Raw genomic sequence first — 26,887 nt, 5'->3', positions numbered from 1 at the left:
AAAAGAACAATCCAAGGAGAAAGTTCTACAGGGCAGCCTTAGAAACCACCTAGAAGAGAGAGCCTAGAATGGATACCTTGAAAGCTTTAATTACATGAGAAATATGGAGGATAGAGAGAGACTAAGTCTAAGAGAAAGATAAACAAAAGTGAAAATACAGAACTGACCAAATTGCTGGAGAAAGTAGAGTTAAAAGACTTATGGAGTCTTCTAAATGGGAGAGTGAAAGAATGTACATATTCTCAGAACCATAGGGAACTTTTGCAAAAATTGACCTGGTTACTAGGGCATGGAAATATTGCAAATAAATGTTAAAAAGCAAAAATAGTTAATATATCCTTTACAGACCATAACACAGCAAAAATAAATAAATAGTCATTGGCTCAAGGACCTTAAGAAAAAGACACAGACTCAAATGGAGACTTAACAATGAAATCCTAAATTATTAGATGGTCAGAGAAAAAAATCATAGAAATAATTAATAATTATGTGAAAGAAAATAACAATGATGAAACAACATACCAAAATTTCTGGGATGCAGCTAAAGCAGTCCTCAGGAGGAAAATCATATCTTGACAAGCATGCATTAACAAAAATTTTTAAAAGAGAGGATTAATAAATTAAATATGTATTTAAAAAATTAGAAAGTCAAAAAAAGAAACAAACCTAAAAGAAGCACAAATGAGGGGATATTAGAAATTAGAAAAGAAATAGATAAGTTGGAAAGAAAAATTCCATAGAAATGATAAATGAAACTAAAAGCTGGTTCTTTGAAAAGATTAATAAAATTCGTAAGCCCTTAGCTAATCTGATTAAAAAGAAGAGGACAGAAAATCCAATCAACAAAATAGCAAATAAAGTGAAATCACAATAAAACCAGAAGAAATGAAAAGAATGATTAGAACATATTATGCACAGTTATAAGCTAACAAAACTGAGAACATAAAAGAAATAGAGGAATACCTACCTTCAAAAATATAAAATACCCAAACTATCAGAAGACCACATAGGGACTTTAGATAAGTCAATCTCAGAAAAAGAAATAGATCTAGCTGTAAAGAAATTACCAAAATTGGGGGGTGGGGACAGAAATCCTGGTCTTGGTAGACTTACAGGTGAAATCTATCAACCTTTTTTTTTTTTTTTTTTTTTTTTGGTGAGGCAATTGGGGTTAAGTGGCTTGCCCAGGATCACACAGCTAGTGTCATATGTCTGATGCCAGATTTGAACTCAGATCCTCCTGATTCCATGGCTGGAACTTTATCCACTGCACCACCTAGCTGCCCTTCAGAAATCTATCAAAATTTTAAAGAACTATTAGTACCTATACTTCACAAATTGTTCTCAAAAATTGAGAAAGACCCCCCCACATACACCAAAATCCTTTTATGAGACAAATGTAGTCCTTATACCTAAACCAGGGAATGATAAAACACAGAAGGAAAACTATAGGCCAACTTCACTCAAAAATTTTAAGCAAAATCCTAACAAACTAGAGCAATTTATCCAAGAAATCATTAATTATGATTTAGTGGGATTTATATCAAGAATGCAAGAATATTCAACATTAGGAAAACAACCAACCTAATTAATCATATTAAAAACCAAAACATCCAAAATCACAGGATCATCTCAATAGATGCAGAAAAAGCCTTTGACAAAGTAAGGCACTCTTTTTTGCTTTAAAAAAAAACATACAAAGTATAGGTATAGAGTGACCTTGTTTTAATCTGATAAAAGCATCTTTCTAAAACTAACAGTGTCATATACAATGAAGACATATTAAAATTCTTTCCAATACATACAGTAGTAAAGCAAGAATGTTCATTTTTCCCACCATTATTTAACATATTCTGGAAATGCTAGAAACAACAGTAAGACAATAGAAAGAAATTAAAGGCATAAAGATAAGCAAAGAAGAACTCAAACTATTCCTATTTGCTGATGATGTGACGATATACTTAAAAAATCCTAGGGACTCAACAAAGATACTAATTGAGACAATTAAGAGCTTCAGCAAAGTTGCAGACTACAAAATAAACCCTTAAAAATCAATGGCATTTCTATTTAACAATAACAAAACACGAGAAACAAAAATAAAAGGGGAAATTCCAGTCCAACTAACTCTAAAATACATAAAATATATGGTGTTTGACCTAACAAAACATACAAAACACTTACTACAAAATGTTCCTTAAAGAAATAAAGAACAACTTAAATAGCTGGAGTAACATTCAGTGCTCATGGCTAGGTCATGCCAATATAATAAAAATGATAATATTATCAAAGTTAATTTATACTTTTAATGATAGCTATACCAAATTACCAATGAGGATACTTTGTAGAACTTAATAAAATAACAGAATTCATTTGGGCAAAAACAATATCTAGAATGTCAAAGGAAATTATTCAAAGGAATAAAAATGAAGAAATAGTACTCCTAGGCCTCAAATCATATTATAAAGCATCAGTCATCAAAACCATCTACACTTGCTAAAGAACAGAGGGATAGACCACTGGAACAGACTAGATGAGAGAGAATCAGAAACAATGGAACTCAATAACCCAGTGTTCAATAAAGTGGAAAACATAAATGGTCTAGGGGAAAATATTCTAATTTGATAAAAACTCCTGGGAAAACTAGAAAGCAGTCTGGTAGAAATTAGACTTGGACTGGCATCTTACACCATATTCCATAATGCATTCTAGATGGGCATGCAACTTCAATGTTAAAAAATCTTATTAAAAAATTAGGAGACACGCAGTTTGTATGCCTCTCATAGCTATAGTTAGAGATTTTTTTTTTTAACAAATAAGGGATAGAGGCAATTTAAAAAGATAAACTGAAAAGCTTCTGAACAGACAAAATTAATGCACTTAGGCTAAGAAGAGAAGTGTTGGAATGGGAAAAAAATCTTTGTATCAAATATCTCTGATAAAGGTTTGGTATCCAAGATACATAAACTATATTTGTGTGTGTGTGTGTGTGTGTGTGTGTGTGTGTGTGTGTGTATGTCTATGTGTAACTAATAACATTCCTGGTCACAGGATATGAACAAACAGTTCTCAAAAGAACTGCGGAGTATTCATAACCACATGAAAGAATGCTCTAGTTTAAATCACTAATAATAATAGGAATGCACATCAAAACAACCCTGAGGTTTCACCTCATACCCTGCAAATCAGCAAAGACAACAAAAGATGAGAATAGTTAATGGTGGAAGGGTTATGGAATGATAGATACAATACCATATTGTTGGTAGAGCTGTGAAATGGTATAAATATTTTGGAAAGCAATTTGGAATTTTGTGAATAAAGTAACAAAGATTTCTACACCCTCTGAAGCAAGGATTTCATTATTGGGGCTTATGCCCCAAGGAAACCATTGATAAGAATAAAGGCCCCTTACATGACAAAATATTTATAGCAGCCTTTTTTGTGACAGCAAAGAATTGGAAACAAAGTAGATTAACACAGATTGGAGAATGGCTAAACAAATTATGGTACACGAATGTAATGGAATATTAATATCCTGTAAGAAGTGTGTGTGTGTGTGTGTGCATGTGTGTGTGTGTGTGTGTGTGTGTGTGTGTGTGTGTGTGTGTGTGTAGAAGCCTGGAAAGATCTATATGGACTGATGCAGAGTGAAGTGAACAAAGCCAAGAAAACATACAATATAATTACACTGATGTGAATGTTAAGAGCAAATAAAAATCACCAAAAAAAAAAAAAGTCAAAAGTGAATTCAATAAAAATTTAAAGATAAAGCATGACTCTAATGGAGAGATGTGAGAAGAGACTCCCAACCCACTTGTTGTGGAGGCACAAGGGCTCTGTGTGTTCTACATTGCACAGGTTTGGGAACTTTTTCAAATGTATTGATCAGTCACTGATTTTTTCTTCCTCTTCAAAAAATTCTATGTGTAATGCATGTGTAATATGTAATGTAATGTAATGTATAATACATGTGTAATACATGTAAATATTGTTATATGGGACAGCTCTCAGAGAGGGAGGGGGATGCTGGGCATAACTGTGATGATGTAGGAAACAGAAGACATCAATAAAAACTTGTTTTAAAAAAGAACTAGTGGATGTGAGGAAGAACAAAAAAGGAACAGGGCTTCTGCTCACAACGAATGGGACAACATTATCACAAACATCGGTCTACTGAATCTCAGTGTTGGAACATGGTATAGAAGGAAGTCAGGCATGTGTCAGACTACTCTGAAGTTCTCTGATTCTGCAAGTCTATTTATAGTTTTACCTGCAGCCCTTTCAGCTTTGGAAGGGTAGAGGCCAAGGAGTAAGTCACTAATGGGGACCCTCACTACTCAAGGCTCCACTGACTCAACTAGGAAGCACGTATCAAGAAGCACCGTGTTGGCACACAATTCCCAATTCAGCTAAATCGTCTAACTTTGCATGGCTCTCTCACTCAGCTTCTGGCAATTTGATGGCTCAAGCAGCTCTGATTCACATGGGGAAAATTCTCTAGTGGTTAGAGTCTGAGCTGTGGAAGCAATCTTTGCCTTCTCCTTCCAGGGGAGTAACTCCTCGATGCTTTGCCGAATCTTACCATTGAAAGGAAATGAATGCTTTTGTGGTTTACATTTTTGCTTATTGTCCCAAACTTTTCACTAGATCATCTATATTCTTGTCATATCCTCCCCCACCCTTCCAACCCATCCTCAGATACTCAGTAGAGGGCCAAGACCATATTCCTTTCCTCTTCCTAACCTCCTCTTGTGAGCTCAGTGTTATAGCTAGCTATCCTTCCAACTAAGGTTGGCCATGAGGGGCCTCAGGATGCTGGGCGTGAGCATGTTTGAGGACGAGATAGGTTGAGAGAAGTTTGGAGGTTGCCCCTGAGACCCTTCCTAGCCCTTGTCTGGTGGAAGCATTGGCTGTCTTCTCAAGACTGGTGACTGGTTCCTTGGATTGAGAATGAATAGGGAAACACAAGATGTAAGACCAAAGATGGACAGGGCCAGAGCAACGTCAGAGCACATTCGTGGTGTGCCATGAGGGCAAACAAAGTATCTAGGGTGGATGACCGGTGGGGGGATGGGGCTAGAGGAGAGTCCTTAGGTAAGAGGAGAACCTGTGGGAGGGGCCCTGGGCTCCCCATGAAGCAAGGCATTCCCTCCAGCTTTTAGCCTGAGTGTGGAGATTCAATAAGGGCCTAAAGAAATCCATTTTTTTCCTGGAGGCCAATGGTGACTTAGGGTACAGTGTTACACACCCACACAAACACACACACTTTCGGGCTTCGGGGGCACTGAACATTGTCCCATCCCAGAGATACCAGGAACCTCTTCTGGGGCAGCAATGAAAAGGGCCCTGGGGCAACGGAGCATTGTTTCTGGAGAAGGGGGGCAGCTAATTAACACTGCCCATCTCTTAGACAGTCACACTGATAAATGCCATGTTAATAAAATTCAGGGAGATGAACAAGGTTATTTGAAACTCTATGTGTAGATTTTCCTGTTCTCAAAAGTCTTTTTTTCCCTCCAGCTGCTTCTTCCCCAACCTATCTGGGACCAGAGCATTTTAAGAGCTAGTGGGCCACTGAGGGGTCCTAGAGTCTGCCCCACAATCCATTTTATGAAGGACGACACTGAGGTCTAGGAAGAGACGGTTTTAATCCAAGGTCACTCGGACAGTTACTAACCGGCCAGGTAATAGGGCTTCCGGTCTAATTCAATACCCATTATACGACACAGCCGCGTGTTCCCTCTCCACGCCAGGGTTTCCCAAGTACGTGCTAACAGCCCCCCCCCGATTCCCCGCAGTAATTAGGGGGTGTGTGGTGGGGGGGGGGGGGAGGTCACCTCCTCTGATGCCATTCCTAAGCCAGTGACAAAGAGGCTGCTGGGAAGAGCCGAACAGGCACAGCCTCCAGATTCCCCAGCATCGGAAAAGTGCTTCTGGCTCGCCTCGGGCCTTCCCAGAAGTTTGGAAGTGAACTGGCTTGGGGAGTCTGGCTCTTTCTGCCACGGCTGTCTTCCCCCGCGTGTGGCTACCAGAAGCTGCAGGTGCACGCACCGCACGGTGTCGCGAACCGAGAGTGACTGGCCCGTAAACAAGCTAGCCACCAAGTGAGGGTTTTTTGGTGAGATCTTCCTGGAGAGTGGGGACTGCCTTTTGCCTTTCTTTCTCCCCCCAGCGCCTAGCCCCGTGCCTGGCACACAGCAGGAGATTAATAAATGCTAGCTGACTGACTGACTGATCGTATAAGTCTTAGCTCCCTGGGATGTGCTTGGGTGTGAGAGAGAGAGGAGGAGCCTCTCCTCCTCGCCTTTCCCTCCCTCCCCCCCACACACCATTTCTTGGTTCCCTCCCCCTAGCCCCGTGGCCTTGCCCTCTCCCTCCTCCTCCCCGCCTTGCTTGGAGAGCAGGAGATGCGCAGGGTGCGCCCTGGACCTAGGCCATCCCTTTCCTTCCTCCCCTCCTCCAGCTGGTTGTTGGCGCCAAGTTCAAGTTCTCTGACTGAGAACCGCCCCCGCGCACCCACCCCGCCCCAGTCCGACCCGCTCCGCCCCAGGGCTGGGCCCAGAGCAAGGGACGATCACTCCCCTAAATAAATCGGGAACCCCCGCCTGGCCCGGCCAGCACCCGCGGGCGTCCAGGCTGAGACCCAGCAGCTCCGAGCCAGCCGCCTTCCGTCCTACAGTCGGTCAGTCAGTCTACCGCCCAACTCTCATCCCCTCATCTCGGACCCGGACCGGAACGCAGTCCCTTCATCATGCTCACGCTCCTGCTACTGCTGTGGTCCGCTCTGCTCTCCCGGCCAGCGCTGGGGCAGCCTCTGCCAGAGTCCAGAGGTAAGGAACAGAGAGCCATGGGGAGAGGGGAGGGTCGCTGTCCAGAGCTCGGGTCCGTCCAGCCTCGGGGTGCGGGGTCCGCACTGAAACCTCGGCCCTCTTTTGCCCTCTTTTTCCTGCTCAGCGCCCCATCCCACCCCTCGCCTCGGAATTCTTCCCTCCTCTTCACACCCCGCCTCCCCCCACCGTCCTCCCCTTCCTCCACCTCTTCCACTCTCTCCCCCCTCCCCCATTCCCCGATCTCCCTGTCTCTCAACTCCTCTCTGTCCTCTTGGTCTCTCCATTCCCTCCCCGCCCCATACACACCCCATTCTTCTTTCCGTCCCCCTCCCTCCCCTTCTCCTGATGCCTGTCTCCTCCCCTCACCCTTTCTCTTGGCCTCCCAGTCATCTGGTCTCCTCTTCCTCCTCGTCCCCTCACGCCACCTCGGCTCCTTGTGCCCCCTGCCGGGGGAAGGGGCTCTGCCCCTCTCCCCACTTTCCCCCTCTCCACTTTCTTTCCCCTCCCCATCTGTCTTATTCTCCCCCCGCCGCTGCCTCCCCTCTGTGTCCTCTGGTCGTGTCCTCTGGCCTCCTCTTCCTCCCAGGGCTCTCACTCCTCTCTTCTTCCTACGCCCATAGACGTCCCTCCGGCGCGTTGTCTGCTGCCCCCCGACGAAGGGCCATGCCGAGCCCGCCTCCCCAGCTTCTATTATGACCGCCACCTGCAGAGCTGCCGCCTCTTCTTCTTCGGGGGCTGCCAGGGCAACGACAACAACTTCGAGACTTCGGAAGACTGTGAGCAGGAGTGCGGGTGGATTCCGAGTAAGTGGGACCTCCCAGGGCGCCGCTGCTTGACCCTCCCCCATCCTGGCGCTGCCGCGACCCGCCCAGGCTTCCCGGTGTTAGCTCTGAGCCCCCATCCCTCTCGTCCTGTCCAGCACCTCCCCTTCTCCTCCTGCCTGTCTCTTCCTGGTCACGGGCTCCCCGGTGTTAGCTCTGAGCCCCCATCCCTCTCGTCCTGTCCAGCACACCCCACACGTCCCCCTCCCCAGTATCCAGACATAGTCCCACCATCGTCATCGTTGCCCATAACCAGTAATTTTGTCCCTTCGGTCCTCAGACCTCATTCCTAGGTGACTCATTCCTTCGTTCATTCATTCAGTCAATCAGTTATTACGGCTCAGTTATGGGCCCACTCGGGTGCTAGTGGTTGGAGATTAAAAAAAAAAAAAGAGTCGTGTGAAGGAGTCTCTGCTCTCAAGGAACTTGAGGGAAAGGCCCCAACAATAAGCACCGAGGAGAAGGCACTATAGTGGTGAAGGGAGGGAGTCCCGAGAGCTGCCTGTAAGAGGTAGCACTGGAGCTGACAGAGGCCTGACAGAAGCCCAAGATTCCGAGCAGCCTCAGAGGTGAGGTGGGAGGGCCAGACTTCAGCCCCACCTGCCCTGGCCCCACTCTAGGCATGTAAGGGACAGATGCAAAGTGGCTGCTCCTAGATCTGATCAGCTCAAGGACCCCTGAAGATTTCTTTGCTTTTAGATAAAATCCTTCTGCCACTTGAGTCACAATCAACTCCACATGACTTGCACTAGTAGCCTTTGTTAACTGGCTGCCTAATTTTAATTGTTATAGCCTTAGACCATGATTTAAAAATGCTATTTTTTCTGGCAAATTGGAAATTCTCACCCCTCCTCCCAGACAGCAAGACTTTCTTGTGGTCCCTGCCACAAGGAATGGGTCCTAGGGAAGGGAGCAACAAAGACTCTGGTTTTCCCTTTGACCCAAAGACTGACTTACTTGGCAGAGCTCCCATCTATGTTCACAGAAAACCAGGGCACAGTAGCCAAGGCCTTTCAATAAGCAATGCATGGTGAGTATGGAGCCCCAGCTGAGGCTGTAGCCACCCGAGTCTGGCTATTGGCCCCCATGTGCTTTTGAATTAGTACCTCAGGACTACTCTTTACTCATTTGAGAGGGAACCAGGTCACAGTGCCCTGGAGTCCTCAGGGCTTGAGTCTCACCTTGGCCATTGCCTGGCTGTGTGACCCTGGGCAAGTCTTTTCACTTCTTCTTGACCTCTCTGCAGCCTTTGGCATTGTTGACCCCCTTCCACTAGATGCTCTCTCTCCCCGGGTTTTCATGACATCTTCTGACTCTGGACATTTTCAGAGGCTGTCCCCTCACCTCCACCTTCTGGCTTCCCTGACTTCCTTCCAGATTCAGATTGAATCCCATATGCTGCAAAAGCCTCTCTAACCTGAAATCCGTTTCAAGCCTTTCCACCCTCCCAATCCTTTCCCTCTGACCTCACCTCCAGTTACTCTACCTGTCTATCTTGTATGTACCTAGCTATCAGCATGGTGTCTCTCCTATTAGAATGTAAGCTCCTTGAAGGCAGGAATTCTTTCTGCTCTTTTCTATTGCCAACATTTAGCACAGTGCCATGCGCGTGCACACAAATATTTAGTTACTGCTTACTAAACAGAGTGCTGTAAACCTTGAAAGGCTAGAGGAACACACATCGTTATCCTCACTGTCTAATGATGCTTAAATGTCCTCCTTCTCCTAGGAGTTCCCAAAATATGCAGGCTGGAAGTCGATGGAGCAGAGTTTGGGGAGCACCAGGAGCAATATTTCTTCAATCTCAGCTCCATGGCCTGTGAGAAGTTTGTATTCGGTGGTGGTCATGGCAATCGCAACCGATTCCCCGATGCTGCCATGTGCAAGAACTTTTGTGCTCCCGTGAAAAGTAAGACATTCTCTTACTTGAGCGATGTACTTGAAATGCCTCAGGTATAACTCAGACATCACTGTCCAGGAGATTTCATGCCATGACCCCGTTCCAGCTGAGCATGAACACTGGCCAAGTGTAGGCCATCTAACTCATGGATGCCACGACCTGAGAAGATTCAGCAGGTCTCCCTTACCCCTTCACTCTTTGCAGGACAGAAGTCCTCCTGTGGAGGGAGATGAAAAGGACTTTAGATCTAGCTCTTGAAGGGTAGTTGCACTGGGAATTCAGCCTCAGGGAGGTAATTACAGAGTATGTGGAAAATCCTGGCCCTCTTCTCTTCAGCAAGTGCAAAAGCCTTGGTGAGATTGGGGGGTCTCTATTTGATGTCTCCTCCCGGACTGCTGACAATAATCATATACGTCCCTGGTTACCCAAGCAAAGCCCGGGGAAGCAGGAGAGTTTGTGTTCTGGCTGGACTCAGTGTGGTGTAAGAAGGGCAGTGATGAGCTAGAGAATGTCCAGAGGAGGCAGACAGGAAGGTGAAGGGCCTGGAGTCCCTGGGGAAATGGAAGGAAACAAATATTTACATAGCACCTATTACTGGCCAGGTACTAAGTGCTTTACAAAAATTATCTCATTTAATCCTCACAACAACCCTTCCAGGTAGGTGCTGCTATTATCCTCATTTCACAGTTAAGGAAATTGAGGTAAAGAGAAGTGCCTGAGGCTATGCCACTAGAAGTCTTCCCACTCCAGACCTCCTGCTGCTCTAACCACTGCACCACCCAGCTGCCCCAAGGCCCCTGTGGTATAGAAGGATGGACTGAAGGAGCTGGGCATGCCTGGAGAAGACTCATTGGGTGGAGAGGGGGCACTTGAGGGCTGTCTTCAGGTATCTGAAGATCCAGGAGTTAGAAAGGCTCTTTCCCTGAACCTGGAGTCCAAGGTCTGGGAGTCTGTCCTCTCTGCCTCTGTAGAAGTCAGCCATTCTGCACTGTAGAGCTGCAGAGCTTGGGCTGATGGAGGCAAGGAAAATCTCCCTAACACTGAGAGATGGGCTGTCTCGGGAGGCAGTGACTCTCCCATCACTGCAGAGGATCCAAGAATGGCTAGATGATGTTGATGTGGTTATGGTTCGTGGTCAGATGTGGGCTAGACCAGATGGCCTCTGCAATCCTTTCTTCCAGCTAAGAGATCCTGGGATCTTTTGACTCCTTCCTGAGCACATCAGTGGCAAACTTTGCAGGGGCTGCTGGTGCGGTGCTTGCTCCTGTTCTCAGATATCAGAGGTGTGGGTAGAGAGGACTGCACAAGGGAGGCTGCCTGCATGGAGAGGGCTCCTTTAATGGCCTTGGCTTCACCCCTAGGCTTCTGCCCCAGCAGATCATTCTTCCCTGAATTTCATAGCTTCAGTTACAATTCAGTTACAATTACATGCTGTCAACACCCCTTTGGGGCTTGGCTGACTCAGCTGTCAAGAGCCTTCTAACTCAACTTTCCTTTCTCTCCAAAAGTACCACCCTTCTGCTATAGCCCCCAGGATGAGGGGCCTTGCTCAGCAAATGTGACTCGGTACTACTTCAACTGGAAAAGCAAAATCTGTGAGCCCTTTACCTACACCGGCTGCGGTGGCAACGAGAACAACTTTGTCTCCCTGACAGACTGTGCCCACGTCTGTGTGAAAGGTACAGGTAACAATCAGTGTTGGAGCAAAAAGAACTGGTCCTGCTCCAGGACAGATTGTGTCTTTGATGGCCCCTTCTTGATCTGGCATTGTCTGACTCCCCAGGCTGGCTGCAGAGGCTGGCCAGGGGCCCCAGCCCATGTGCCAAGTCAGCCACAAGGTTTCCTCCCTGTATTTGCTATGTAGATCTTGTGTGTGTGTGTGTGTGTGTGTGTGTGTGTGTATGTGTTTGTAAACCAGAACAACACAGATGGGAGATGATCTTAGATTCATACTCCCAGCCTATTTGGCCCCACTATACCTGTGTGTGTATCTTAGCCCAAAGACCTATGAATCCAATTAGAAATGCCAGTCAGGCAGTCAAGGACAAGGGCTACCATGGCTCGGGGGAGCAGCCCTCAGGGTGCTTTGAAGAAGAATGGGATCAGTCAGCCAAGGGTCATTTCAGTGCAGATGCGTGGACTGGTACTCATGCTCTCTCTAGGATGCAGCCGAAACCCAGGGGCTTAGTCTGGTTTCCAGGCTAGATCATCTGTGATCTCTGTTCCTTGTTTCTCTCAGCCCTGAAGAAAAAGCTCAGGAAGATGCCCAGACTCAGCTTTGCCAAGAAGATGAAGACATACAAGAAGCTTCCCTGATCATGCCCCTGCCTAGGACCCCCAGGACTGGGACGGAAGGGTTGGCAGTCATCTGGCGACACATGGGGAAAATGGGAGAGATTGTACGGGCAGAGCTGCTTGATGCCTGGGATTCAGAAGCTGTTGTTGTATTTTGTGTGTTGTCCTGTTACCGGCAGCTCTTTGCTAAGGATCTGTGGCTCATTGGTTCACTTCTTGACTAAGCCCTGTAGGACATATTAACCGAGGGTCACCCTTCTTCTATTATTCTGTTCTCTTCTGCTCATTTTGGTGGGGTCTGTTTGGGAACATTGAACCACTGGGCTCTCAGAAGAAGACATTGTTGAGTGTCTTCAAGCTCAATCCACTTCAAGAAGTGGATTTCTGAGGGCAGAAAAAAGCAAACTGCCGACTGAATGAGGCTCCTCAAGTCTCGGCAGTTCTGTGGATCCGAAGGCAGAGGTCCTTCGTCTGACCATTGTAAGACGCAGGTGTAGTCCTCTGTCCCAATTGGTGCAGGATGGCTGAAGCACGGTCGGTGGGGGGAGGGGGAGGGGGAGGGGAGGAGGCTGGGACAGCGCCTTTGACCCTGGCATCTAAGTCCTCCTCCCAGTAACCAGCAGCCTCTCAAGTGCCCCACACCAGGCCCAAAGTGCCCACCAGACATGACTGTTTACCCTTGTGAGTAAAAAGACCAGGGAGCCCCTGCTACAGTCATGTGAAGCAGTCTTCAGTTAGAGAAAACACTAAAAGTTGGGCTTTTTAGGGCAGGACAGATGAGTGCTTACTTTTCTCCAGTTTGAGAATCCACTGTCAGAAACAAGAAGTCAGTTCTGGACATGGGAAGGGGAGGAGGAGAAATGGATGAGCGAGTCCTTTCGAGGGGCTTACCTGCCCAGGGTGTGATGTGGCAGCAGCTCTCTGCCCTGCTGTGGACACACCTGTGCCATCTTCCCTAGGGGTCAGTGCCTCTGCCCATCCACCCTGACCAGGAGGCTTTTCCTCCTCAGCCCCTGATTCCAGAAGCCCAGCAGGGAGGGGTCATATCCATCCACAGAGAAATTCACCGAGGCCAGGAAGGAAAGGGCCTGTGACCACGGGGATCAGGGACCCAAGGGGTAGAAGGGCTTTGGATTCCTCCTAGACCATTCCTTTCACCCCAGAAGGACGGGATGTTCTCCTTTCTTTGTTGTTATCCCAAGACAAAAAAGTCGATATTTCTGTGCTTGTCCAGTCTTCTCTTCCCAGCTTTAGGAGTCCCTCCTCTGAGGGGTTAAATCGTCTACACCTTAGTGGTACTACCTGTGATGCTTGTTTTCTTTCTATCAAGAATCACACTTGGATTTAACACATATCTTCAGTATCACCAAGTTCTTAATAAAACGTTGATTTGAATGAAACCATTTCCTTCTTCAGTGGATTTTTTTCAGGGATTTGCTGAATCAGTTGCAGACATCCTTCTCACCACTCCTTCCCCCACTCCCAACTCTCTAGGAGCAAGACAGAATCTCAGGGGAGAGGGGTCTGGGGGCTATGTGGAGCCCCACCCCCACCCCCAATAGCCTGGGAGGAAAGCAAATTGTGGAAGGAAACCAGTAGACACCACAGGTCTGACCGCTCTCTCTGCACCAAGCCCCCTGGTCTTGGCTCCTTCAAGGGTGTGTGCCAAGCCCCTCCCCCCATATTTGGCCCAATGTAATCTATAGAAGTAGAACTTCTCTGATTTCTGCTCCCTGCTCTCTTTGACAATGGAGGGTACTGGCCATTCTCAAAACCACCCAAGTGGTGGAAAGGGACAGACTAAGCTGACCAGTGTAAACTAAGGGCTGACCCCTCCTTTTTGTTCAGAACCCTGGAGAATCATACCCTCAGACTGGAGATGTTTGAGGTGTGGCAGATGTCTAGCCTGATGGCCCTCTTGAAGATAAGATAGTCTGTGATAAGGCTGAAGATAAGGAGGCTGTGACAGCACCTTTGACCCTGGCATCTAAGTCCTCCTCCCAGTAACCTCTTGAGTGGGCCCTCATCAGTCCTGGCTCTCATCTGCCCGTCCCCTAGCACTAGGCTGCCAGTCATACCAACCTGTGATGAGTTCAGACTAAGCTGAGTTGAGCTTTAGATATGCTCAGGTCTATATCCAAGGTTCCCTACTGGTGACTCAAGAGGTCTTCTCCGAGATGATCCTGAGCCTCCCACAATGTCCCCCAGAGGAACATCTACAGAAAGCCTGGCCCACTGAGCAAACTGGTCTTACCCTGCATTGATGATTTTCTGCCCAGTTAAGCTATGAAGGATCCTGGTGAGTCAGCCCTTTTGGGACCAGATCCAGACCTGCCTCCCCCTGAATGCTCATGGAGCTGCTGATTCCAAACTGCAGAGGCTTGAGCCCTGATCTGTTGGAATCAGGCACATCTTAGGAAGAAATGGCTCATTTTACTTTTGGACCATTCCCTGCTCAGGTCACCCAGAGCAAAAAGAAAGTCTGTTTGCTTCCTGCTATTTCATCAATCCCGAAGTGCCTTGGGGCTGGGGTGGGGGAATGGAGGAGGGGGCCAGGGTTAGGACAGTGACCAGGAGGATGACGTGACAACAGGAGGAGTCATATCCTCTTCTGCCAACCTCCCCCTTCTCTTGGCTGGACTTAGCACCTTAACCCTAATCCTTGTTCTGTTCTGTACTTCGGGGCTAAGGTCTCCTTTCAGCCATGTTAACTTTGGCAAGAATTATCCTCAGGTGCCTTTGCCCTCCCTTGGGAGGAGGGGAGGAAGGAATTGAAGGCCCTGCTTCCTGGGGCAGGTCTACAATGCCTCCTGGCCACTCACGTAGCCCAGGGAAAGGAGAGCAGGTGGTTCCCAGATGTTCCTTCGTTCTTCTGAGGCCTCTGCCTCTCTAACCCTCTGGCTTCATCTCCTCCCGATGGATGCTGCCCCTGACAGCCAGCCTCCTTGGGTTCCCTCCAGATGGATGGAGGGTCCCTGAAGCTCCCCTGGAGGGGGAGGAGGGAGTGAGGGTAGGATGCCTGCTTCTAGCAGACTAAGGGTGGGGCTTCAGGAACCTCTCCACCCACCCATAGAGCCCAGGAAAGCCCCTTCCTAGGCTCCTGTGAGCTGTCATGACATAAACATTATGTGCCAAAGCCTCATTTGCTTATTTTTTGAATTTTCTTTTTGTTATGAGCTCAATGGTCAGCAACAGCCATGACCGTAAAAAGAAACCCGAAGGAGAGGATTGCGCAAGAAGCCATGACTTCTCATGACATGCATTCGTTTTTAAAGGCGTCTGTTATAATTTAACTCAGTGGCGACAAGATGGCTCCTTTTTGTGTCCCCTTCTGAACTGAATACCATAGAGTCCTACCACCTGAGCTAGAGGCCTGCTTGAGCGTCCATCAAGGAGGAAACTGAGCGGCCCTGATGAGGGAATCAAGGAGTGGCCAGGGAGGGCCACTGATTTGGCCATGGAGGGACTTTGTGAGAGCTGAGAGGATCATCGCAGCCAGGCTGGGTCAGAGAAGCCTGTTGGTTAAGCCCATTCCCGTATCTGCAGGGCACTTCACTGAAACCAGAGCATGTGTTCTTTTCACGTCCAGGAAACATCCTCAGCAGGTCTGTGGCTGCTGGATGGCAGACCCTCGCTTGGGGCCAGCCAGGCCTCAAACTGGATGTTGGAGACAAGAAGGCACAAGGTTTCCCCTCAAGGCACTTCTGTCCTCCCAGGTTATAGAGCAGAAGAATTTAGACCACTGCATCCAAGGTGACTGGTGTGTGTGTATGTGTGTGTGTGTGTGTGTGTGTGTGTGTGCGCGCGCATGCGTGCACTCATATGTGCTTGTGTGTACTTGCCTGTGTGTACAAGGGGAGGCTCCGTGGAGGAGGTGACCCCTGAGCTGAGCCTTGAAGGAGGGAATTGGAGAGTTGCAAGTGAGGAGAAAAGATATGCCTGGCTTCTGCAGATGGACGGAAGGCAGAAGATGGATGGACTGGTGAGTCTGGGAAACAGCAATCAGCAGCTGGGGTATAGTAGGACAGGCAAGTCACCCATCCCAGGACAAACATTTGGGAATATTTGGCTGTCTGGGAGAGTGGGTGTCTAAAAACCTGGGTTCAATCACTCATGAGCGTCACCGAAATGACTCACCTCTCCTTGCCCCTGCCTTGTCCAGAAAAGACAGAATCAAGAGATGTCATCTCTTGATTTCTTGACTTCATCTCAGGCCCTACTGTCCTTGTGGGACAGAATGGCACAAATCAGCATTCATTCATTCATTCATTCATTCATTCATTCATTCACTAATCCCACAGACTTTCATGGAGAAGAGCCCCAGTAACGCTTTGCTCTCCACCAGCTGCCGCACTCGGGGGACATTTCCACAGCTTTGTGCCGGTGACCAAAGGTTCTCAGTGAACAGTCTGACTGGAGCTTGTAAGGGAGGTACTTTAAGCTCCTTCATTCCACTTTACAGATGAGGTGGGATTCTAACCCAGGCCTTTCTGACCCCAGGTCCAGCAGGACATTCTTCCTTTCCTTGAATTCATGGAGCTTGTTCTAGTAAAGAAGAGAAACCTTCACACACACACACACACACATACACACACACACACACACACACACACACACACACACACAAGCATGACCAGGTCAGGGTGCCCAAGCACTAGGGGAGAGGCATGGAGAGCAATCTTACTGGAGAAAAGGGGAACTCTATCACTGCTGACTGGGAGATCAGAAACATTTTTGGAAGGGCCACAGAGCAGAGCTTCTGAAAGGAGGGTGGGGATTGGTCAGGCTGCAAGGAGGAAGAAAGTATTCCAAGTAGAAGAAATTACATGAGCCAACACAGTGTGACGACAGTGCTGGGCCCTGCCCAGCTGGGGTTTGAGATACACAAAGGCAAACAGAAGGAGCTCAGACTGGAAGGTGGGTGACCACCACTCAACACAGGATGAGAGACAACAGGGAGCCTCTGGACGCTTTTGGAGAAGTAATGACACGCTGCTCAGAGCAGGCTTTATCAACACACCTCCAGCCTCACTGAGGAGGGGGTTAGAGTGAGGAGAAGTTAGAACCAGGAAAACTGGGATAGAAGGCCTCTTCTGCAGAGGCCTCTCAGAGTGCCCAGGGGCACACCAAGCAGTGTCCCAAAGGGTCCCAAAGGTCATCAGAGATGCAGCCACACCATCGCAGACCTAGCTGTCCTGGGGGGCTAACTCCCAGGGAACAGACAGACCAAGGGGAGCTACAACACAGCTTCCTTGTCTGCCCTCCAGCAGACCAGAAAAGGCGCCCAGATACCCTCACATCAGGAGATGCTCCCAGGAGCCCCAACTAATGCAGTCATGGCCTAACGGAACCCCCGAGGCCAAAGCCAAGACTTGCAGCCAGGCCCTTTGTGAGGAATTGGCTGTCAGAAGCACAAAACTGTATGTTTGCAGCTCTAAACGGGAAGCTCTCAACGCCTCAGAGGCCCCCTCGTCTGACCCTTCCTCTTTATAGAAGAGGAGAAGGAGGCCCAGGGCTGAGGTCACCAAGGAAGCAAACATCAGGTGTAGGATTTGAACCCGGGCCTCCCAGGACAGCCAGTGCCTGCTCTCTCCAAGGTGACTGGTGTGTGTGCATGTGTGTGTGCACGTGTGTGTGTGTGCGTGCATGATCCTATGTGCTCGTGTGTACACAAGAGTGGCCAGTCTACCAGCAAAGGTCCACTCTGCCCTGTTCCTTTCACCTCTATGATGCAGGATTTTTCCAGGCAGCCGCCAGCTGTGAGGCAATGTGACCCGGTGGTAATCACTTAGCCTCCTTTGTGGTAAGAACCCATTGCTGTCTCTGTCCATGGTGTTGATACAGCCTCGGTCAGAGGTTACAGGGACCCGATCTAGGCATGTTGGCATTGGAAAAGGAGGCAGCTGGAGAGATGCCTGACAGAATGTGTAAGAAGAATGCACAGACTGGTGGCAGCTAGGTGGCGCAGTGGATAGAGCACTGGCCCTGGAGTCAGGAGGACCTGAGTTCAAATCTGGCCTCAAGCACTTGACACTTACCAGCTGTGTGACCCTGGGCAAGTCACTTAACCCCATTGCGTAGACCCCCCCCCCAAAAAAGACTATACAGACTGGATGGAGAGAGTGAGGGGCTAGGGATGAAGAAGAGGAAAAGCGATGTTTTGAGGCACATGGCTCACCGGAGGAGGGTGGTGCCACCAGCAATGATGACCATGATGATGATGACAAGGACACATGTGGGCCGCCTGTTCTGTTGAGCTGAATCTGTGGAGACACAGGGATAGGTGGAGCAATGTTAGGGAACACTTCCTTCAACAGACAATTCCTTTCTGAGTAAGCAAAATTCAAATTAAATGAGTCCTTTACCAAAATCTGGAAATGTGTCAGCTTTAGACCCACTGCACAGTGCCACCCCAAGACCCGGGGGCTTTTCACCCAGGAAGCTGGGCCCTCCGTATCCATAATGAGTCGCAGGAACATGGAATAAGTGGGGTCAGGGGAAGTGAGGCCCCCTACCTCGCGCCATCAATGCTGCACTAATCCCCTGCAGCCTCCACACGGACCTGAAGCATTACACTGCCAACTCCAATCCAGTAGACATTTATAACATGCCTACTGTGTGCCAGGCACTGTGCTAAGTGCTAGGGATACAATTAACTGAAGGAAAGGCAGTCCACACCCTCAGAGAGCTTACAATCGAAAGCGCACAAAAGAAGGCAGAAAAAGGGAGGGGGCACCCAGCAGGGGCATCTTGTTCCCTGGAGTTGAAACAAGGCAGGGCAGCAGGTGCCAAGGGAAGAGAGAAGCCCACAATGAAAGTGCTCACACTGCCCCTCCTGTATCCTCAATAGAACTCGGAAGGCTGAGGACACACTTGGGATCTGCTGGTGCTACCCTGGGTCTGCTCCAAAGCAAATTTCTGACAAATCTGAATATCAAAGGAGGCTAGTGTAGCGAACAACTCTGCTTTCCTAATTAGACAGGAGAGGGAATTTGGGCATGTGGCTGGATGAACTGCCACAGAGGTCTGCCATGTTTTAGTGGGGCTTGGTTGCAATATGTCACCAACATTATTGTCAAACAAACCTTATTGGGGCAACTCAGTGCCAGGGGTGGGATGAAGGGGGGAATTCTTTGTGAAGTGCTTGATCGTCCCAATGCCTTTTACATCTGTCTAACTCCCACTCTGGGTTTACCCAGACCAAGCTCAGTCTTGAAAGCAGCCATCCCCCACTCCTACCCCAAACTGATCACTCTCTGTTTGGCTTGTGTTGCTTCCATACAGAATTACCTGTGGGAATCTCAGAATAGATTTCATATCTAGGTTTCCACAAATGTGGTCCCAAGATCCCATACAAGCACTTGAGGCAACTTCATACATCTGGTATAGGGAAGTCTTCATTATACTCCACAAAAATGCAAATAATGCATAAAGGACTCAAGTAGTCCATAAAAGTAGATGCAAGTATTCTCTTTCTTTGCTGAGCTCTAATTTTTATGAGGGACCTAGGACCTTTCTGATCATAGCACTACTTTGTGATTTGAATTCATCTGGGAAAAGTAATGAACTTCAGGCTGCTAGCGGGGCAACTCCTTCATGTTCTGATGACTCCTATTTTTACTTCAGACACAAATGCAGACGTAGATCTTTATGCTGTTACATAGGATTTGGACTGCTCTGGAGGGTAACACCCTTGAGGCTGCTAAAGAGACAATCTTCTGTGAACCCCACTTTCACCTCCAGGAACCCATACAATCATCTAACCTTAGTGTACCCTTGGAAGAGCCAGGGCTCCTCCAAGATTGAAAATAGAGTGGCTAGAGAGGCATTTCCCTTCCATCAGGTGGCACCATATAAAATAATTCATGGTAACAGCAAAGGACAAATTACTGGTCTTTTGATTCCACCTTGAAAGGGAGCACAACGAATTAAGAAGTGGTCAACGTGCTGGGAGAAAATGAAGATCAGAATGAGGACTCAGGAGACAGGAAGGACAGAAGGCTGCCATCAGAGAGGGAGGGACACTTCAAGACTTAGAACTTTAGAAGTGGGCATGCTCTGAGAAGGTGGATGAGATCCAAGCAGTTTGCAGAGCCCCTGAGAGTGGTAGAGGTGGAGTGGAGATGAGAGTCCCTGGAGGAGGAGAAGTGGAGAACCCATGAAAGTGGTCATAAACAGGCATGTTGGCTTCCTGGGGAGGAAGTCAGGGGAAGGGACAGAGAGCAGATGCTGAGGACATTGAGGATGGGGAGGAAGGGAATGTGTCCTGAAAGTCAGTGATGAACAACTCCAGGGATGGGAAGAGGGTGATACAAGGGAAAACCCAGATTTCTAAAGAGGACAAGTTGTTGAGAAATGGTACAAAGCAGCCAGTACACCAGCTTCACTTCGTGATTCAGAATGAGGAGGAGGAGTCTATGGAAGAATCTATCCCCTATGCAGATATTCAGGGAAATGGTGTTATGGCAGGGGAAGGGTAGATACTAGGTGCTCTAGAAGATGAGGAGGTGAGTGAGGCCTGGGGAAAAGGAGGTGATTGTCTCACAGGCCACAATGGAAGGAAAGGGTCTTAAGGGGGGCCAGTAAGAGGGTATGAGTGGAGGCCTTGGATGGAGATTAAGGATCACAGGAATGAAAGAGTTGGGATGCTGGGAGGTAGATTTGAAGGAATGTGGTATGCATATGTGTGTGTGTGTGTGTGTGTGTGTGTGTGTGCAGGCGTGCAATGATGTGAGGCATCCCATTGCCAGAAAATCTTCTTAGAAGGGTTTGTCTATAAAATTCAGTGGCCATTTATTAAGTGTCTACTGTGTACAGGACACCATACAGAGCACTGGGGAGCAGAGGCAAGAGCGGAACAATTCTGCCCTTGAGGTGCTTCTGCTCTACTGGGAGGCAATGATGTGCCCATCGACAGGTGGGTAGAGACAAAATCAACAGGCTGTAATGTTCTGAGGGGAGGCACTGAAAATCAGGAGGATTGAGAAGGGGGTCTTACAGGATATAGCCCTTGAGTTGACCCTTGAAGCAGCTACTATTTCCGAGAAGGAGAGGAGAGGCGATGGGGAGAGCATTCAGGGCGTGAGATGGAATGATGTGCACAGGACAGGGTCAATGGCCAGAACATCATGTGTGGTGGGGGAGTGAGGGGCACAGCTCAGGAAGATGTGTCAGAACCAGAGTGTGGGAGGATTTGAACACCAGCCAGGAGTCTGTATGTTATCCTGGAGTCAATAGGAAGTCAGTGAAAATTCTTGAGCAGGGTCAGTCTCTAAGTAAACAGAACTTCAGACAACAAGAGAGTGATGGAGTTTCTACAATGGCCATTTTCCCCAATCCCTCTGCCAGAGCCACTGCACACCAGCTTCCCAAAGAAGAAGAGACAGGATTCCAAGCACCGAGAGATTTTCATCCAAAGGCTGGAAACCATCCCAAGTTTTTTTTTCAAAATGTTTTATTAATTTATTTTTAATTATCAACAATCACTTCCATAAGCTTTTGAGTTTAAAATTTTTCTCCCCCTCCCTCCATAAGATGGCACGCAATCTAATATAAGCTATACATATGCATTCCTATTAAACATATTTTCACATTAGTGATGTTGTAAGTAAGAAGTAGAACCAATAGGAGGAACCACCAGAAAGGAAACAAAACACAACAGAAGAGAAAAAAAATAGCAAATAGTATGCTTTGATCTGCATTCAAACTCCATAATTCTTTCTTTGGATGTGGGTAGCATTTTCCATCAAGAGGCTTTTGGAGATGTCTTAGATCCTTGTATTGCTGAGAGGGGTTAAGTCTATCAGAGTCAGTCATCACTCAATGTGGCTGTTACTGTGTACAATGTTCTCCCAGTTCTGTTCACTTCACTCAGCATCAAACCATACAAGTCTTTCCGGGTTTATCTGAAGTCTGCCTCTTCATCATTTCTTATAGCACAATAGTATTCCATTACATTCATATATCACATTCACATGTCTGTGTCTTTCTCTCTATTCTTCCTTCCGCTAACCCCTCCCCTGGTTATGCTTTTTTTTTCTCCTTTCCCCTTTTCCCTCCTCACAAACGTTTTGCTTTTGATCACCCTCCCTCAGTCCCATCTCCCTTCTATTAGCCCCCTCTCTTTTCTTTCCCCTTTTCCCTCCTACTACCTACATGGCATGTTAGATTTCTATACCTAACTGATTATGTTATTCGCTTCTTGAGCCAAATCTGACGAGAGTAAGGTTCAAGCAATGCTCATCTCCCTCCCTTCTTTCCCTTTGCTGTAATAGGTTTTTGTGCCTTTTCCTGTGATGTAATTTACCCTTGTCTGCCTCCTCCTTTCCTTTTCTCTCAGTACATTTTCTTAGTTAGATCAGATTAATTCACTTACTTGGATCCATTTAACCTACTTGATTAGATTTTTTTCATCATTACATCAAAGTCAATTTATACCCACCCCCTTTATGTATACCCCTTTAACATGAGTTACAAGTGTCATCTTCCCTTGTAGGGATGTAAACAGTTTGCCTTTATTAATAACATGTTGTTTCTTTCTGTCCCATTTACCTTTTTATGTCTCTCTTGAGTCTTGTATTTGAGTTCAAATTTTCTGTTGAACTCTGTTCTTTTTATCAGGAAGGTACGGAAGTCCCCTATTTCATTGAATATCCATCTCCTCCCCTGAAAGATCACGCTCATTTTCACTGGGTAGTTGATCCTTGGTTGTAATCCAAGCTTTTTTGCCTTATGGAATATCATATTCCACATTCCACAGTCTTTTAATGTAGAAGCTGCAAGGTCCTGTGTAATCCTGACTGTGGTTGCAAGATATTTAAATTGTTTCTTTCTGGCTGCTTGCAGTATTTTCTCTTTGACCTGATAATTTTGGAATTTGGTTACTATATTCCTTGGCGTTTTTAATTTGGGATATCTTTCAGGCGGTGATCAGTGGATTCTTTCTATGGCTATTTTACCCTCTGGTTCTAGGACCTCAGGGCAGTTTTCCTTTATGATTTCCTGAAAGATACTGTCCATGCTCTTTTTTCCATCGTGATTTTCAGGTAGACCAATAATTTTTGAATTGCCTCTCCTGGATCAATTTTCCAGGTCAATTGTTTTACCAATGAGGTATTTTACATTTTCATCTATTTTTTTCATTTTTTTGTTTTTGTTTGACTGATTTGTGTTCTCTCATGGAGTCATTAGCTTCCATTTGCCCAATTCTAATTTTTAACAAATTGTTTTCTTTTATTAGATTTTGTACCTCCTTCCCCATTTGGCCAATTATATTTTTTAGGGACTTGTTTTCTTCAGTGTACTTTTTTTCCAGTTGGCCAATTGTATTTTTTAAGGACTTGTTTTCTACAGTTAACTTTTGTCCTTCCTTTTGCAAGCTATTGACTCTCTCTTGCATACCTCTCATTTGTTTTCCCATTTTTTCTTCTACCTCTCTCATTTGACTTTTAAAATCCTTCTCGAGCTCTTCTAAGAAGACTTTTTGGGCTTCAGACCAGTTCATATTCCCTTTTGAGGTTCCAGATGTAGATTTGTTGACAATGTTGTCTTCTTCAGAATTTCTGCCTTGATCTTCACTATTCCCATAATAAAAATCTATTGTACGTTTCTTTTTGCTCATGGTGTTTGCTTATTTCCTGGCCTTTAAAGAGATTGGGCTCTCCTGCTGGGGAGCAGAGGGCACTGACCCAAGCTTCTTGTTTTGGGAGCCTAGGGCCTGGTCAATGACTTTCTGTGCTGGGGCCTTCAATGTTGGCAGTTAGAGGCTGTAGGATTCTGGCAGCTTCCCTGGTGTTGGACTGGAATCAGCAACACTGAACTCTAAGGGTAGGATTGGGTAGTGTGGCTCCTGGAGATTTCCTGCTCACCCAGGCCTTTCCTTCTTTTTGCTTTCTTCATTTCCTTTCAGATGGATGTTGTAGGGTGTTTGTCCTCCTGGGGCCCCTTGGAATGCTGCTTCCCTTAGTTTTGCTGAGGCACTGGGAGAGCTGGTTGCTGTAGAATGCCGAGGCACCTGGTGGTTTTCTGAGCTGGTTTCCACCAGTACCCCCACCCTCAATGAGGCACTGGGGGTCCAGGTGTTGGTGTTTGCCTGCTCCACCACCTGGGCTTCAGGACCTCCTCCTGATATGCTGAGGTGGGGTTTTCTGCTAGCTTGCTGGGATGCCTCCCGTTCTGTACTGCTCCCCTTTCCCCAGGGTAAGAGGGGCCTTTCCAGTTAATCCTTCAAGCTACCTGGGCTACTGGACTGCTGTACCCCATCTTTCCTCTGGTTCAGCTGTTCCAGGGTTTTTCCTGGGGGGATATTTTCTGGGCTTTCAGGGGTTAATAAGGGAAGGTAAGAGAGACACACCTCTTACTCTGCCATCTTGGCTCCCCCCATCCCAAGTTTTACAAAAGGAAGCAAGAGATTTCAGGTAACCACAGACTCAGTCAGATCTTGGACAGGCAAACTACAGTAACCCATGTGACTGGCAGGTCTTGTCAGTCTCCCACAAATAGATGTTTTTAGAAGATTTGGGCTCAGTCTCAGCTCTGCTACCAATGAGCTGAGTGACTGTGGAGCAGTCCAGCATCTTTGTCTGGGCCCCCACTCTTGGTTTCCTCTTCTGGACATGGAGAGCTTAGACCAGACGGCCTCCAAGGTCCCTTCAGGCACTCATGTCCCCCAGATCCTTTCTCCTTTCTCTTGATGATTAACTTAAGGTCCTCATTCAGCCTTAGTGTAGACATCCACTAGGTCTCTGCACGGGTCACCTTGGGGCAGTGAACCTTGTGGCTTCGGCTCCATTCTCTGTCTTTAGAAGCCAGACCAGAAAAGCAGGTCCTTCATTTGCCTGTGAATCTGGATGGAAAAGAGCCTTGGTTCATGGCTCCCTGGCAGAAGGAAGGGCCTTCCTGGGGAGTGGGGGTGGGGTGGGGGTGGTGTCAACATCTCTGCTGATGGTGCTTGAGCTAAACCAGAATATGGGCCAGAGAAGGCAGATGTCTGGTGATTCAGTGCAGGGTCAGAGAGAATGGGAAGTGGCCTTCACTGTGCCCCTCCTGGGGCTGTTGTAAGGGTTACATAGTCACTTATTTCCAGATCCCCTGAAGTCAAGGGCCAGCTCATTGGAACTCATTTCACACTCAGGGTCAATGGAAGCACAGCACAGTCTCCCAAAGACCATCTGGCCAGCTCTCTTCAACCCCCCTCTTTATCTAGGTGCAGGACTGACCTAGGCATGGGGAGTGGCAATGCACCTCTTGACCCTCTGGTAACTGTAGGTCGCAGCCTGGGACCGGATGCTGTCAATCCATTCCATTCAATAGACATTTCTGAAGTGCCCACTGTGTGTCAGGCACTGTGTCCTGCAGGGAGTCTTAACGGTAACCTCTGACCTCTGGCGGACCGCCTTGTATCTACCTGTGTCCGTGTCAGTGTGTCTGCTCCTCTGCTAAAGCAGGTAAAGAAGGGGTTCAGCATGTCTGGTATGCCAGCCGGGGGTAGGGCAGGCATACCACAGGCTGCCAAAAATCAGGTCAACAGCAACCTCATCCACCACGCCCTTATCTGCACTGCCTACCTGGCAGCAATTGCCTTTTCTGAGTCTCTGGCAATCTGTTTTCCTGCTCGTCTTTGTCTAGAGATGCCCGACTGTGCCCAGGATCTTCTGGCTCTCCCCTGTGTGGGTATGATTCCTTAAAGAATACACCCGGCCCACTCCCAAGGCAAGGGCCATCTTCCCCCGTCACATGCTTCACTAATTTCTGATCTGGGACCGTTGGCCCTGGTGTCTACTCAGCGACTCGGGGCTGGGGCCAGGCTTTGGCTGAACCTCTGAGGAGGTCTTTCTAAGGGGATTTGTGCTCCTAAGAAGGCAGGCCACAGAGACGGTGACTGGGGCCTGGACGGTCCCGTTGGGTGGACAATCCTCTGATCTTCCATAGAACTTAGGTCTAGAACTGGAAGGCACTTCAGAGGCCACCAAGCTATCCTCTTTATTTTACAGATGAGAAAACTGAGGTCCAAGGAACACAATGGCTTGCCCAAAGCATTGAGTATAAGTAGCAGAGACAGGATTCGAGCTCAGGTCCTCTGACCCCTCTCCAAGCTCAGTGCTCCTTCCATGGCCCCAGCTGAATGTGGGAGGGGTCCCTAGAACACATCACTCCCATGCCCACCCCATCCCCACCCAGGGCTGCTCCAGGCACTCGAGAGGATGAAACTCAGGCAGCTACAAAGGGGGAGCATGGGGTGGTCTGACCCCTGCTAAACTCCCATGAGTCCAGAGATGGACAGAACTGGAGTTACAGTGTTAGCCATTGTACAGAGAGCTGTTAGGGGAGCCCCACAAAGGGCAGTCTGCTGGGGCCCTGCAGCTGTGGGGCTGGCCCCGGTCAAAGGGCTGCTCAGACAAGAGGGCGGCAAGGGACAGGGTAGCCCTTGTCCCTTGTGCCCAAGCCTCTCCTGTGACATGAGGGGCCTGGGGACATCCTCAGGAGTTCTCTTTTCTCTGGCTTATTGCTCCCACCCGGGAAATCTGGGAACCACTGGACCATTTTGTCTAGAAAATCCCCTGCAAGTGTATACCTCCAGCCAAACGCTTAAAGAACGATCAAAGAAAGGAGAGAAAAGGGGCTCCTGCCAGAGTCATGGGAAACAAGGATGTCTGACTAAGTGCAGCTTTCTCTCCATCCCCCAGATAGCTGTCTAGCCCCAGGCACCTGCAGTCCAGTTTCACAGGTATCAGGGTAGGGCAGGCAGGAGGGATGATGGAGACGTGTATGCCAAGAACTGATTTGTCACCTCCTCCAGGAAGCCTTCCCCGCTCTCCCAGAAGCCAGGGAGCTCCCTCCCTGAAGGATCTTGTTTTCATTTTGTATCTGCCATGGACATACATACATATGACTATGCTGTCAATCCCTGGTAGACTGTAAACTCCCGGAGGGCAGAGAATGTCTCATTGGTTTCTTTTCCCCCCTAGTCTCTAGCCCAAGGCCTGGTGGATGGAGTGAGGAATGGATGGGCCACACTGGATAGAAAAGTCGGCTTAGTGTAGCCT

At 47.8% G+C, this 26,887-nt stretch overlaps 1 protein-coding gene across 1 annotated transcript; it reads left to right on the top strand.

The window, feature by feature from the left end:
• The first annotated feature begins 4,794 nt into the window (after window positions 1–4,794).
• TFPI2 (tissue factor pathway inhibitor 2) lies at window positions 4,795–13,246 on the top strand. The gene is given in 10 exon segments (XM_027835924.1): window positions 4,795–4,843; window positions 5,751–5,812; window positions 5,857–6,101; window positions 6,351–6,413; window positions 6,528–6,678; window positions 6,680–6,827; window positions 7,448–7,630; window positions 9,378–9,557; window positions 11,057–11,227; window positions 11,788–13,246. Coding segments are annotated over 10 exon segments (1,329 nt in total). The 3' UTR covers window positions 11,865–13,246.
• Window positions 13,247–26,887: the final 13,641 nt, after the last annotated feature.

The sequence above is a fragment of the Vombatus ursinus genome, unplaced genomic scaffold (assembly GCF_900497805.2).
Source record: "Vombatus ursinus unplaced genomic scaffold, bare-nosed wombat genome assembly UNPS02014817.1, whole genome shotgun sequence".
NCBI classification, from domain to species: domain Eukaryota; kingdom Metazoa; phylum Chordata; class Mammalia; order Diprotodontia; family Vombatidae; genus Vombatus; species Vombatus ursinus.
This window is presented reverse-complemented; position numbering and strand designations above follow the sequence as displayed.